Consider the following 16,164-nt stretch of genomic DNA (forward strand, 5'->3'; position numbering starts at 1 on the left):
TGTTCCTAGAGCCAGGATTAAGGTATTAAATCATACCTAGGCTCAACCTACATTCATTTTGATTTTTTTTTAGGTAAATCACACAAATAGATATTTACAGTTTCAAAGCATCCATCTTTTACTTTATAACATATTACAGTAATTCCTTTCAATCAATCACCAGCACTGTCAAAAGCTCAGCTGGAATCACATTTACTTTACATATGCATGCGTGCAGACAAGATATTGGACAGAGAGTCCTGCTGTGTTGTTTATAGGGTACGCATTCACAGGGCTGATGGAGAAATTCAAGGAACAATATCTTTCAGCACAAGCAGAAAAATATGAGCAGGGCCTTGTTGTGATTGCTCCGTCTTGGAGCGCTGCTTTGTTTGCTCTGACAACAGCAGGCCCTTTAAATGGAGGCCCCAGACGGAGGCAGAAACCAAAGCGTAGCACAGTACTGGAGGTGAGGAGCGAAGCTCTGTTGGCCTCTGGAATTAGTGTGTATGTGTGGACGTGCAGGCGTGCCATCATTGACCCCGATGATTACAGGGTCAGGGAGCATAATGGTGTGTATGTGTGTCTATATGTAGGGAACTGTGTATAATTGTTGGCATGTACATACATGAGCAAAGTTTGTGTAATTGCAGATCAGATGGAGTTCACTGCTCCCAGTTCTTAAAGGAACAGGTCAACAAAATTATAGAGCGAAACGCAGAGTCCATTGTGTCCATTGAGAATGCACAGAATTAATTTCAATGCCCTACCCCATCCCCACGGTCTTATTATAAAAAAACACAAACTCTGAGTTGTTCTTATCACCATAGTATTATTTCCTTGACAAAGCATCTTCCTCTTTTCCTCTAATTTTAAAATCCATCTTGTAATGGTTTTCTCTTTAACTTGTAGGTGTTGCAGACAATGATTAAGAAAAGGTTAACACAATAAGAGGGAAAGAGAGGATATTAGTATGAGTGGAGAAGAAAACATTTTTTTGTGAAGCTTTAGGTGGATCCTTATTCATAAATTTATCCTTAGTTGGGAAAAAATCTGTAGAAACAAGAGCATGCGGTGGAGATACGGGTTTCAAACAAAAAATGATGGAGGAGGACAAAAAAAGAGAGGCTTTCATGCATGAATGGTGTCTCAGGTACATTCCTTCAACACACAGGTTTAGACATGGTCTTAACAAACTATGGACACCAGAGACCTGCCATACGATAACCTTTAAGTGCAATCCTACGACAAAGCTTTGTTTTCACACCTACCTGACGATGAAGTCAAACTCGGAGCCTGCCAGCATCAAGACGCCCAGTAACGTGGAGAAGGCGCCATCCAGCACCGGGGCGAACATGTGCTCCAGAGCCAAGACTGCCCGTTTGTGACGATCCCCTATGGCTGTCAGGAATGCCTAAAATAAAGACAAACACTTCATGGCTCTTTTTTTCAGGCAGGGTCATTAACTTGGGGAGGTAAAATCACTTGAAACATTAGGTTTTGACAATTATTGCTATGAAGTATTTGTCTTTAGATTAAATGTTTTTTTGACTATTAACACAAATTTTGCAATTGTCAAAAAATGTATTAAACATAAAACAGTGACGAATCTTCGCAGGTGTTTCTAGATAATCAAAATTCAATGATGAGCCCTACCCCCCAGTTCCATTGAATCTGGCGGTACCTACTGCCAAGTTCACCAGTGTTTCAGCATCCTGGTGCCATAGTAATTTACTTGTAGGCGTTAAATAGAAGAATTGACAATTGAAGTATTTTTTGCCAGTACAAGTGTCTTGTGGGCCTGCACTTTACCTCATCACTGCATCTTGTTTTATTTGGATCTGTTATATGTGAGTTCAAATATTAGCTTTTCTTTTAGTTATTTTTTCAATGCAGTTGATTTATATATTGCCAATTCGCAACACATGTCTTCTCAAGGCACTTTACAGAGACAATTCAACCAGATCATACAGTCAGACTGGCTCAAAGTTTTCTATCTAAGGAAAACAGGCTGACTGCATCAATTCATTGACTCAAAGGCAATCCTTCACACCAAGCTAGATCCAATTCAATGCTCTTATTTATTCTGGCTGTTGATCAATATGAATAGAATATTTACACAATTTATTATATAACTATAGGTCCAGATAATGTGATAAAAAGTTTTCAAATGTAGTCTTTTAATTGTAAATTCGACAAAACTACTTCCTGCCTAATCGAGCCGCTCACCTCAACACTAATGTGGATCTGGTGCGGCAGGTGGCAAAAATGGAACAGATTTTGGAGAAGCGGCGAGTGCCGCCACATCTGGGACGCTTCAGAAACACACTGTCGTGCACCGTGTAGAACAACTCTGAGTTACCGGAGTTGCTGTGATCAGATGCAGAAGCCAGGCACAGCCATACCATGGTGCTTCTGCACCTCTTCTACATTCAGTGGAACAGAGGAGTGAGGCCTTAATCCTTGATGCTCAAAAAGAAAAAATATCCATCTAACATTTGCCAAAAAAATCTGATGATCTGCAAGCATTTGGGGAAAATGTTCTGAGAGCTGATAAGACAAATATTAAAGCTTTTCGAGAGATTTTTAGTCTATACCCTCTGCCAGAACATTCAACTTTCATAAATTGACAAACATAATGTCAGTTTAGGTGATCATGGCAAAATTATTGAGGGTCATTTTGATGTCCCAGGAGGTGGAGAAAATGGTTTAATGTATCAATCCAAATATAGAAGAAATTCCTGATTTTAAAAAACTTGCATGAGATATGTATCAGTTCATTGCCTCAATCTCAATTGTGCATTTATGTTACTGTTTTTAAAGGTTATCCGTCAAAAGCCTAATCAGAGACGGGGCTGACAAATTAAGACAAGAGTTTCTGCTAAATTCAACATTGTTTCATTTCCTTTTCCTGCTCAAATAAACTTAAAATAATAATAATAAAACACTACATAGTTATTATATAAAAAGAACAGCTTGGAAAACCTTCTGCTAAGTTATCTCCAGTATTAGAAAATGTCATCATCTTAAATTCAAAATTCAAAAACAAAAAAACAGAAATTACTTTTAGAATAAGAGATGAAAAGGGTAAGTTCTTATAGGCCTTACCAGAGCCACATGGACGGTAAACTCCACTCCAATACCCACTGAGGCGATGAGAATAACGACAGGGACCGCACTCAGCTTGATTGCCATTAGTCCCATGAAGCCAAAAAGCTCCACAGTCATGAGAGAGAGAACAAGCACCTGGGGATGGAAATTAACTTTGCATTAGACATTTAGGTGGCTTTACTTACTGGAGACATTCAAAACAGGGTTAAAAGGATAAAAAGTTCCAAGTTTTGCCTAAGTTCTAATCATGTTTCCTTAATTTACTTATACCAAACTCAAAATTGTTTTTGTGACAAAAGTAACATGCACAGGTAATAATAATAAAGATGCTAAGATGATATCACTTATTGCATGTACACATAAAAAACAGAGTCACAGTACTAAATATAGGGTGGATAAAATATTATTATAACAGTCAATCCTCAACAGAGCTCTTATTTAACATTTTTTGACGTTTACACCTAACGGTTAACTGAATTTATGGCAGTTTTTTCTTCTGCAGGCGCAAGCTTTAAATTTAGAATGGACTATGAATGGACGGATGCTTAGTAAATAACTCAATCAACTGTGTGGGAACATAGGTGCCTTTAAGAGTCTAAACGTTGACTCTTAAAGGCAACACAACATGAAAATATGAATTGTGTAAATATTATGAACAGCAACTCTACACGTGGGTAAAATGTGTGCAGGTTTTCCCAGGCAATGGAGGACAGGAGGGGAGTCGAGAGTAAATACCATTATCAGCTGACAGGTGTCAGGTTACATGGGGCCTAAATCTTTTGAAGAGGCCTAGTGTGGGCAGGGAATGTAGCTGTGTAAATTTGTGCCCTAAAGGTTTTATTTTTTTTTTTTCTTCATGGCTGCGGTACAATCTAAATTGTATTTCCATGAGAACAATTAGGTAACAAGTGGGCAAAAAACAAGAAAAACCTTACATCTCGATAAATTCAGAGCCTATTTTGAACCTTAAGATTATATTTCTGCAAGTTAGAAAAAATAATTCACCATGTAGGTTTGGATTCTTTATTTAAATATTGGAAAGTATTTTAATGCAGAGGGCTAATCATAACTGATAGCTTCTGTAAAGTTTATATGACTGCCTACACTCTGTATATGGCAATGCATTCTTAAGCTTCCAGCTTTTGCTTTTAATACTGCAGAGGTGGCTGTTTGGTCCTTGATGCCTCATAACAAGCCTTTTGATGTTGCTAGTAAAGCCTGATGGATGGACATGAACTCCTCTCCTTCCTTGTTTTAATGCCTCAGGTGGCCTAGCAACTGCCTGTTGTAAAATACAAGCCAGCAGAGAGAGAAGCCAGATATCTCTGTAAATGTGTTCTATGAGAATAACGTCCCTGTATGTTATACAGTCATACAAGTTATTCCTGGACACCCTGTGTGCTTGTCTGTTTCCACGGAAACCCTGGTTGAGGCAATTAGTAAAAGACAGAAGTGCAAGATGGGAAGAAAAAAAAAATTCAAAGGCTGTCTTATGGTGGTCAGGAAGGGAGCTAGCTGCTGGAGAAACTTTGAGTACTCTCAGCATCCATTTCTGCACTGATGTCTGGGAGTGTCACAGTAGACTAAACACACTGGCCCTAACAAAACAGCAGAAGATAAACACTGGTGACAGGGGCAACGATAACACACAGCATCCCTGTCTTTCTGAGCCTTTTTATCATAACACTGTCCAAGCAGTGGTCCATTATTTATTGATTTTTTTTTCCTTTGGGGAGGGGAGGGGGGGATAACATATAGAAAAAGGAAACAAGATGCACAGGGCAACGGGTATAATGCCGGGAACTGGTTAATTTTCAGTTAGATCTCTCTGGCCAATAACTGCACGGTCTGAAACTAAAAAGATTCAATTTTTTTTTTTTTTTTATCTGTGTGACAGACAGACAGACAGACAGACAGACAGACAGACAGACAGACAGACAGACAGACAGACAGACAGACAGACAGACAGATCTCACAATGGAAAAAAATTCTCTAAAGTATACACAGTGGATCCAGATATATATACAGTGGATGGGAAAAAAAATAAAGAAGAAGAAATGCGGAAGATATTACTCAATGTACAAGACTCAGAATACCTTACTTTCTGTAGTTATTAGGTGTTAAACATATTGAGTCAGAAGACATGCAGAGATGATAAATGTTAAATGATATCTGCACCTCATTCAGGCTATATATGAGCAACAAAACACTGTTTTGCAGCTTTTGCACACATCCAACACAATGGAAACAAAATACTAAATTACATCCTTGTCTATAAGAAAGTTTTGCAAAGGCATGGCCACTGGACATTTGTTTGAAGCAAGGATACATGCAAAAACTCTATGATAGTGAATATCAAGGTCCCACGTTGCCTTACTCTGGGGTACAGCCTTCTCGCTCTAACCAAATTGCTTTCTGGTTCTTCTGTCGTTACATATGCTGAATTTTGAAATCTTAGCACCCTTTTGGGAATGATCCTCTAAAGTCAGAGGTTAACAAACTTTACAAACGAAGGAGCAATGTTGCTTCAATGAACCTCTAAAATTAAATATACCTGGCACTGGATGACCTCATTGATTCTTAGAGAGAAAAAGATGTTTTGTCATAGTGCCAACGCATACAATGTAATTTCTTTTTTCATTATTGTGAAATTGTGGAAACACAATTATTTCTATTTGTAATTGTAGGTTTTTGAGAAATAAAAAATGTAGATATTCTAAGGAGGCAAAACAAATCCTGTTCTTAAGCAACAAGGCCAGTTGAATAATTTCTTTGCATGGAAAATATAGAATTATTTAGAATATAAGGACCATCATCAAAAAATTATGTACAAGTGCTATTAAGTTACTGTATTTCTCTACAGGCATTAGATCTGATGAGCTAAAATTAGCCTTTCCTATATTCTATTTATACAACATGAGGGTTCATTTCTAGATCCATTAAGTCTGAAGATGTCGAATGTTGCTGATTAGGGATCCTTGTTTAAGGGAATAAGCGCAACAATAGTGTTTTAGTAAAAGCAGATGCACTATATTCTCATTATTATGTTTTGGTTTAAAATAATAAACCCCTTTTTCAGAGAATACTATACCAATACAAATTATCAACCAACACTCACAGCATGAAGGCTATCAAAAATATATATATACGTATATTAATCATAGTTCTTATAGGAAAATCTAAATTAGCAAAAAATTGTCTAGAGAATTTTAAAACAGTCTCAGAAAATCTGACTGGTAGATTTAAAAAAAATATGTATTTTTGTTGTATTTTTGTTATCAACACTCACTATGATGCCAGCGGTCCATGGGTTGAGCAGGAACAGAGCACAGATCAGAAAGGTGCAGGCAAGTACAACACTAATGGAAAGGAGAAGCCAGTGGCGCAGACTGACATACTGCTCCCAGAAGAGGAAAGGGTAGCCGTTGGGGTAGGAGGGCAGGCCTTGTCGGCTGTAGTTGTTGCAGATTGCCCGCACGCTCTCGATGGCCTCCACAAACTGTGGGGTCTCCCGGAGCCCGTTGAGGTAGAAGGGGAACTGTGCGTATTCGATGGGCTCGGCAGCAGGAACTAAATGGAAAAGAAGTGGAAAAAAGATTTTGTTAACTCTATATACTTGTTTAAAGATCAGGGGTTAAATGAAGTCATAACCACAATTCTCCTTGCACCAGATTTTCACTCTGGAAGACACAGGTTTCAAGACTGATTATATTGCAACCTTTGAGAAACTAACTTCTGAAGAATCAGTTAAAAGCAACAATCGGAACAAAAAGTTCTGATTACCAATTAATCAATCTGCAGTAATAATCTAAGATGCTCCGTCTAAACCAGCAATACTGTGATCCACCTACTCACTTTGTTTAAGGAGAAATTGAACCTGTAGGCAAATGTGCAGTGTGCATGTGGGGGTGGGTTGCAGAGATGCGTTAAACAGAGCTCCATTGACTCGGACCTGGCCAGCCTTAGAACAAGACTGCCTAATGAGGGCCTATCAGTTCCAGACACAGCAGACTGTCAGAACTAAGGTTGATTCACAGTAATTACAATGTCAGGATCATTGCCATTACCACGCCCTAAACACAGCACCACCACATAAGGAAAAATATCAATGCACAAACACGTATAGCTGCTTGTCACTTGCCAATGAAGTCATACTTGGAGGTGAAAAAAGGTGTTATTTAGATTCATGCTGTCAACTCTTTGCCACATGTGGCAGCTTGAGGATTGCTCAGCAACTCCATGTCTACATTCAGTGCCATGCAAAAGCATGGAAACATCCATAATACATCACGTTCCAATTACAAAGGCAGTCTATGTATATTTTTTCATTAAAACTGTAAAGTGGGGAAAAAAAGCCATTTTAATTTTCATAAATCCGAATTCAAAAACTATGGGACATAATTAGACAATCAATACCTCAACAGCATATGTGCAAAACCCTCACAAGCTGTGTTTCCATTACAAATGTCTAAAACTATGTCTATATTGTGCTAAATAAAAAAAAAAAAAAAAGTTTTGCAATTGTGGTATTTCCATTAAACAACAAATACAATTTAAATTGCACATGAATACATGTGTTTTCAGGACACTCTCAAAACACCTTGGCATCATTAGTTGTAAACACATCCGTGGCTCTAGTGGGCGCCATCATCCTCCAAATACTCTCAGTCTCCTTCTTCTTCGACTTTTTACAAGGCAGTAAAGTCCAGTTTTACACGTGACTAATTTGATGCAAAAAAAGTATTTACCTTACAGTTTTGTGAAATATGCTAATTTCAATATGATTGAAAAAAATCACCTCATCAAAGCGTAAAAACTTTTTTTAATAATAAAAAAAAGTTTATTTTGAATTGCAGTATTTCCATTTAGCAAATTTGATAGTTATTGGAAACACATGTTCTGTTGCAGATAAACATTGCCTACAAACACATTATCTCTCAGCGAAAACTTGTGTTCTGCTAAATTAAAATGGGAATAAGAAAGTAAGAAAGAAAACTCTAAATGCAGAGTATTCTTGGTAGAAAACCTGTATGATGCAGAGAACTCCTCAAGAATGGAATAAAAGTTCACCTTATGGTAGTAAAGGAGCAGCCAGAGCTACATGAATGGTTGAGATCAAATCTTATCAATTTGGTAAAATGTGCCAAAGTCCTCATCTAACCCATATTGCTCACTTATCACAAACTACTTTCACAAATTGCCAATCTGTGACAAGAGTTGAAATTATAATAGCAGCAAAAAATACAAAACACTGAAAAAATGACTTGGCAGCATAAATCTTCCCTAACGCAACATAGTAAAGAACTTCACTCTGCTTTTCCAATTGCATTACACAAGTTATAAACGTCAAACAACTTACCCAGTTGTTCATCCAAACTAGACTTTATCTCAACTCAAATAAACGTTAAGTTTGTGGTGGACAGTCTATTTGTGGTATAGGAATGAGAGTCGAGATTAGGGTCAGCAAGTTTCACTAAAGTGTGTGTGAGTGTGCTTGCAAGCCCAAGGGTAGTCAGGATTATACCATTAAACCACAGGCACTACACTGAGTCGTGTCCCAGCCGCCAGCTTTGCAACCTGAGCTCGCATAAGTGCACAGTCTGCACTGGTCCGGCAAAGTCTATTACCTCATTTTGAGCTTAGAGGCGGACACAAAGCAATAAGTTAGACCGCAAGAGGTAAGCAAAACTCAGCCTGCGGTGGCCGTGGGACGGAACCAGTAAAAAAAAGTCAGGCTGAGCCCACGTTGTGTTGCATTGAAAAGCCTCCCTACATGTTGACTTACTGCTTAGACGCGTCTCTGGCATGGAGTCAGTCCGGTCGTGGAGCCACTCAGGAGGGTGTGGACGGATGTTGGCCTGTGAGGCGGCATACGCCACGGGATCATTGCTGACCCAAGCGGTTAGGTAGATGTAAAAAGCCCCAGGGTTGATGATCCCATCAGCATCCACGAGTCTCTGTCGAGTCAACTGCAAAAACCCGCAGAAAGCATGGATTAATGACAGCAACCATTACCAATCTGCAATCTTTAGAGAAAGACGTCTGCTGAAGTCCTTCATTAGATCAGAACTCAACTGGAATACTTAGAAAACTGGAAAAAAAGAGATTTTAACATTAAATAAAGATGGTGGTGCTTTGCAGCTGTTTTGCAGTGGTTCTGTGGAAATCAACCATGTTTTACGATAACATTCTACAGGTGAGCCGACCACAGAAATGTTTCCTTTTACACATGGATGAGTGCAAGAGAACGAAACACCATTCAAAGCTGGAGGCAAACATTACCTCCGCTCTCTCCTTTTCCGACCAAAGAAAAGTCAACAAGTCAAACACTGGTTACCTTCTCCAAAAATTCCTGTACTAATGATCACAGCTTCCCAGAATTATCATGCCACATTAAAACATGGAAAATGTTGAATCAGCTTCTCCCTATAAATACAGCAGATACTGGCTGGCCTACCTCAGGCCATATGTCCTGACCGCTTTGAATAAACTTCTCAAAGTAGCTACTAGACGGCACTCTTATGCCGAGAGGTTCTGGCAACTAAAGAAGAAACAAACCTAACTGGACTAAACGTGTAAGGATTCCTGTATTTAACACAGAAACAAATAAATACAGCTGTTTTTACTGCAATCTGCTTTTTTATATTCAAGATTCTTTTATATAAACCAATCCTTGTTTTTCATTAGACATGTTCAGTGTTTTGCCATAGAGTGTGATACTTTTGCACCCTCTCAACCACAATAGGATACAGTAATTTTAATATCAAATCCCTTACTGTGATGTTGTCATTCCTTTAAACACCTCCCATATTTTCTGTAAGTCTTGATTGAATTCTTTTTAAATTGATAAATGTCTTCAAGAAGACAAAGTCTAACATATTTATAAACCCCAAACCATGTATAAGTAAAATGTATGTTTTTGGCTGGATTTTTAGGGAAGCTGCAGAGTCCAATGATCTAAGCAAAGTAAGATTCCCAGTTTCTTTGAGGCAGTGAATGAAAGGCTGCGTCTCCTTTTGTTTTAGCTTAGAATGGGCATTATCAGTAGGCGCCGATCACAGGACCTCAGGGACCTCCTGGGAATATATGGATGCACCAGGGCCCTAATATAAACCCATACTTGCCCTTAAATAGCTCCCTAAGTCAGAACAAGAAGTCTGAAATGCACTTTACTACTGTATAAGCTGGGGAAACACATGTAGGTGGTGTGTGTGGATGTTCAAATAAAATATATTTGGCTCATAGAAGCTGCAGCTTGGACTAAAACATCTGTCTGTAACAATTTTCGATTAAAGAAACTTATACTGAAACCTATATTTCAGTTTGAATTATAATTAGTCGTAGAAACAGAATTTTTGTTAATTTTGAGTGTAAATTACTGATGTGTTCGGTTTAACTGGTGCATTAATCGTCCTCCTTTTTTTGGTATCTTTAAAATGTTTTTCTTTTGTTAAACATAGACCTACAGAGCTACTAGCAAATACTTTTACTAAAAAAATAATTGTCAATGTCTTAAACAATTAAAAAGAAAATGGAGATTTCTGTATTCTTCTTCATTTGCTAAAGATCCCCAAAAACATTCATGATTAGCACTAAATCTGGCTGAAGGAGGGTTATTGTTGTATTTTATAAATCACTGATTTTCCACAGTAAGAAAGTGAAGCCATTGTATTTGATGGTGTTAACATGGTAGCCCAAATGTAAATCGGTTTAACGTTTTAAACATTTCAGACTCTATCTGTTGCTTGAATCGTAACAATTTCCAAACAATAGTTTGTTGCCCTTGTTCAAATTAGATAGTTTACGCTTTTGGTTATGCAAACGTTAAAAGAGGGATGTTTGTAAAGCTGCACCCAGATTGTTAACTGTGATATCAAAAAATATCCTGATACACAATTACTGGTCACATCTGGGACTTCTTGTAATGCTTCTCTGTGGAGGAAGCCATAAAACCTGGTATTTATCCCCAACTAACCAGAAATACAAGAAGTAATTTTAATTTGCTCGCTTGTTGTAGTTTTATTGTGGTGATTTCAGCTTTAATTTTACTTAAGTAGCTGTATTGAGTGTATGAAATGCTGTCTAACTGAAGATTGCTAATGTGTGGCCTAACATGGCTACCTCCTGAGAGGTAAAACCATTACTGTACCGTTCCGCCACTCTGCCTTCTAGGAACCATAAATCTATCTTTCACAGAGGCTGGGAGAGTTTTTAGAAGCTGAGCTGGACTCACGGCGTTACATACATGAAGAAAGGATTGAAAGATTTTTTTTTCTCCTCCTCCACTTTTTGTGTGTGGGGGGGTTGGGGGGGTCTAGCAAGAAAAAAAAAAAGCTGAGTTAGTGTAACAATAAAAAAATTGGCTGGAGTCCCTAGGCGCGTCTGTGTGCAGTTAACCTGGTTGTTAACACTGAAGGAAATGCCACCCAGCAAATGGAGTAGAGCTATAAAAATAACACAACATCTGTATAAATGTTGCTCACACTTGGTTCTCCTGACCCCTATGGGTACCCAGAATGCCTGGCGGCTGGCGCCACAGATTCAACCGGCCCTAAAAAGAAAAGAGCTCTTGATAGTGTTAGCTTGGCCTTTTTCTTCAGACTTTCATTGTTTCCACCTCCTCCTTGACTCTCTGCTCACCTCCATCTGCATTCAGTCACTGAAAGGTCACCTTTGTGTCGCTTTTTAACTCAAACTCACCAGGAATTAATATCCATCAGGTAAGAGGAGAGAAATAATAATGATATAAATTCTTCTTCTAGGATTTTTCACATGGAATATTCAAAACATTACTTCAGTAAAAAAATGTTGACACTAAAAACAGAAAAACAAAACTACAATGAAATGCATACACACAACTGGCCTTAACAAAGCATTGTGTTTGAGCTTGGCTGATTGAAGGAAAGGACTAAAGAGAAATACAGAGTGCAGGATTTTGTGTAGGTAAGTCAGAGAGAGGGAGCAAGAGCTGAAATAAGAATCTGGATTGAATTTAACGTCAGAACAGGCAACAACTGTATGTCTTCAAGCTGTCATGGGAAGCCCAGTCAACTTTACTTGTGGCCCCTTGCGCCTTAGAGCGAGTATTCTTTCCTTAAAGACAGAGGAAGTGATGTGAAATGCTTTTACACTAAGGCTGTTCCTGCCTCCTGTCAGAAAATGCAAGTCCACTTTAAGCCAAATGCAACTGAATTAAACTGACAACACCCTTCAGTGTGGAAAACGTAACTGAATGTCCACAAACAGTTTAATTTAGTTATAAATAGATAATGTGAAGGCTAGAAATGATCCTTTTGAGCTTTTATCTTAAGTGTGTCACAAAATATCCTGGATTCTGAAATGTTTGTCTAGTTCATTCCTCTGGATGATACACAAAGTACATAAATGTGTTAGCAACACAGAAATAAGAAAGACCTACTATACAGTGAATGCTCTTTGACACCCAGTGGGACCCCTCTTATGTAACTAATAGGCAACTGGTCCAAACAAAAACAAAACTTAAAAAAATATTTCAGTTGATTACAACAGATCAGAAATGGCTAAAATAAGTAGTAGGCCAAAGTTCTCCAAAACACAGATTGAGCCTAAAGGGCTGGTTATACCCCCGCAGCAGTGTGTCGCAGTGAGCTTGTTGCAGGTGTGACGCTGCAACAAGCTCACTGTTATTCCACACCACAACACAAGAGGGACAATCACGAACTAGATGTGGGTCTAGATATGGCCGAGGCGGTGAGGAAGGGGAAAAACGCAAGGGGCAAGTTTGTGTGACAATGCAGGGACATGAGGGTAAAATAGAGCGGGGATCCTGGGGGATAAAGGGTCCCAGTGTTCTCGCGCACCTCGCTCTTCTAGCTGGTCCATCTTCACGAGTCGTTTTCCACAATGGCGGTCATACAAACAAAACAAGCTGGTAAGGTACCAAAAACAGGAAATACGCATAGTGTAGAGCAGACGAAGAATTGACCAATCAGAGGTCTCCTTTCTCTCCTCCCTGGAACGCCATCTGCGGCACTGTCTGCAGTCACCTACAATTTGAGGGAGTTGCACCAGAGTGTCTGTAGTAGGGGTGGCATACCTGCGTTAACCGCAACACACACACGCAGACGACCTGGTTTCTGAGCATAAAACGCTCTTAAGGCCCAAGCATTCTGCTAATAGGCCTTTCTTGACCCAGGATACTGCAGTGTTGTCGAGGTTTCATAAAAAATCTGCTCAGCGTTAAATGAAGAATAGATAGTTTTACGAGTCCTGGCCAAGAATTATGTTTTTGTATTTCTTTGGTTCCATTTTTCCATGTTCTATTCTCTTGCCCAAGAATGCAGCTATAAATCTATATCTCTTGCCCTCTAAGCTTTAAAAAGCATACCTACACAATCCTCCATTCTCTTGTTGAAGTTGTGCTAATTAGATCTCAGATCCATATCACAATCCATGCACAATCTTATCATCGGCGCATTGGTATCTCCCTGTTGACATACACCAGACATGATGTGATCATTTGCAAAATTCATTTCTGGACCTCCTTCTAAGATCTAAGCTGCTGCCTGGGTTGACTTCACTCTTAGTTGGATAAAAAAATTTCCCACAATGCCAGACTGGAGACAAGTCACGCTTCCACAACTGAACTGGAAATTGTTGAATGATTAAGATAAAATCACTTGCTCCATATGTTTACTTTCTTACATTTGAGTCAAGGGTGAGGTGCAAATTTCAACAAAGTGCTGCATAAGCAAAAACAGCGCAATGACCTTATTGTTGTTCTGCCAGCACTAATAATGAAATACAGCGGGCGCTAAACTCAGACCACCAGACAGCAGAACCCAGCCTCTCTGTCCGACTGGTGTGCAAAGGCTTTGAAAACAGAGGGAGCTCATAACAAACAAGTGGGGAGTGGTTCACTATTCACGGATCTCACACATGGAGAAACTGAGAAATGATTCAAATGCAGAGTTGCTGTTCGGAGGCAGACCAAATCTCCAGTGAGAGTTTTACATTCCTGGGCTAAGAAAGAACATTAAAGTAGAGAGAGAAAAAAAAAAAATCTTACAGCGGGGTGTGTCTCCTCTAGAGCTAATTACATAACACATTAAAGAAAATAGATATATGCATTTAAGGATATGCTTGGAAATATTTGAAGGCTCTAAAATGTTCTGAGCTGATAACGGATAGGATTAAAACCTAATTGGATGAACAATAGGATGTGATATAACTGTTCAAATCATCACTGATCACATCATAATGGAACTAATTTCAACACTGTTTGTCCGATTGTTAAGCCTGGATACAATCGGCTTCTTTATCAGAGTGGAGGATGCAATGGCGGTCTAATTGCCTCCTGTGAAGTCAGCAGTCTTCTCCAGGGTGATGTAAGCCAAGGGGACCGATTCAGATCCTCAGAAGCCACGATTCTATACATTTTATCAATCTCTTGTCCAACCATGTGAGGTTAATCATGAATGAAATGCTGGTGAGGGAATTCAAACATTTAAAGCATGTAAATGTTGCAGAATAGTCAGTCTGGAAGATTTGAGTTCCCAACAGAAAATAACCGTTAAATATCCTTTTTTTGTTTTGCTTGTTTAATATTCTGCTTTTTTTATTTAAACTGAATTTAGGGTTCTCATCAGCTCTACACATAATATTTTTTTTTATTTCTTTTGGGATTTATAAACATTTTTTTACTGAATTGAAAAAAATGGCTGAATTACACACTTAAGTATTGTACTGCGGGCTTAAACAATAAGTCCTCTATTTGAAAATAATTAATATAAATATACTGGTTACAATCTTGCCGGAAATATTTATATTTTACTTGAAATATAAATAGTGCACCTATTTTCATAATGAAGATTGTATCACAATTATTGAGGTGACAAACCAGAATGGGCTTGAATCCCCCCACACACCTGGCTCTTGTTGATGGGCTTGTCCCTGCGTCCTGTCTGCACCAACAGTTTGTAAGCCAAGACGCCATCATCAGAACCATTCTTGTAGCTGTTGACGGTGATCCGGCCGGCCTTCCAGTCCTCGTCAAAAGCCTTCTGGAGTCCTGTGGGGAAACCGCAGATTGGTTAGATCAGGATGTTTTAAAAGGTTACACGCTCTGTTATCTTCAGCCTCCTTTTACGAGTCAATGGCAAAGTATACGTTTACAGGAAAATGGAACACGTAATAACCCGGCATGATAAAACAGAATGTGACACAACTCTGCAACTTAACCTCAACCTCCGTAATAAGCATCATTGATTTTGCATAACTCCATTTCCAACCACAAATCCTGACTTCAAAAGCCTGAAATCTGTGTGGTTTTAATTCACAGAAATTGTTGGGCGACATATCAGCAACATGTGCCTCCTTTTCTATACTTTCTCCCTAATCCATATGTGTACCACTCCTCTCCCGTCTGCTCTTCCCCCCTCAAGGCCCATGCTGTGGTCCGTCTGTGGTAGATGTTGTTTTGGGTATCTTTCCTTGGCCTGTCTGGCTCCAATTTGTCCCACCATTGCGGAAAGGAAAATCAGACACAGCTCTCCTCTGTGTGGTTCTCCAGTTCATACACACACTCCCACAGGATGCCATCGCATATTTCTTTTCAGAATACATGTTGGTGTATTTCTTGTTTTTTATCATTTACTTTGATCTTTTTGAAAGACTAAATAAGAGTTTAGTGTTTATATTAATCTGGGTTTATTTCCCAATATTTCCTTTTGTTTTTTTTTTGTTTTTCCTAAGAGTGAAACTTCTGGAGAGCTTCGTTCTTTTCAACTAATTTAAAAGAGGGATGGATGGATGGATGCTGTTGAACGCTCAGCGGTTCAATTCTTAAAGCCAAGAATAAAAGTATTGCCTAAAACATCTCAATCAAGACACAGTCGGTTTTAATCAAGGCCTCAGTGTCTGTTGTGCAATACTTCCTCCTTTTAAACTGCAGCCTGATGTCTTGTTTGCTGTGGATTCATGTCAAATGTTTGGGAAATTATGATCTCAAAGCTCTTTCACAAGAAACTAGATGAGTGCCATGCCTCAGTTATTCTCAAGAAGTTAAACCTGATTATATACTAAAGTGTGAATAAC

At 38.8% G+C, this 16,164-nt stretch overlaps 1 protein-coding gene across 2 annotated transcripts in view; it reads right to left on the reverse strand.

Moving 5' to 3' along the window:
• The window catches only part of ptch1 (patched 1), an 81,949-nt gene that overhangs the window by 7,334 nt on the left and 58,451 nt on the right, over window positions 1-16,164 (reverse strand). For both annotated transcript variants that reach the window (XM_038281486.1, XM_038281487.1), the window contains exons 16-20: window positions 14,997-15,139; window positions 8,876-9,059; window positions 6,380-6,660; window positions 3,088-3,225; window positions 1,251-1,393 (exon numbers count right to left, since the gene is read on the reverse strand). In XM_038281486.1, the coding sequence (XP_038137414.1) occupies window positions 1,251-1,393; window positions 3,088-3,225; window positions 6,380-6,660; window positions 8,876-9,059; window positions 14,997-15,139 (889 nt within the window). The remainder of the gene's footprint in view (window positions 1-1,250; window positions 1,394-3,087; window positions 3,226-6,379; window positions 6,661-8,875; window positions 9,060-14,996; window positions 15,140-16,164) is intronic.

Source organism: Cyprinodon tularosa, unplaced genomic scaffold (assembly GCF_016077235.1).
Source record: "Cyprinodon tularosa strain WSP-4 unplaced genomic scaffold, ASM1607723v1 ctg171, whole genome shotgun sequence".
Taxonomy (NCBI): Eukaryota; Metazoa; Chordata; class Actinopteri; order Cyprinodontiformes; family Cyprinodontidae; genus Cyprinodon; species Cyprinodon tularosa.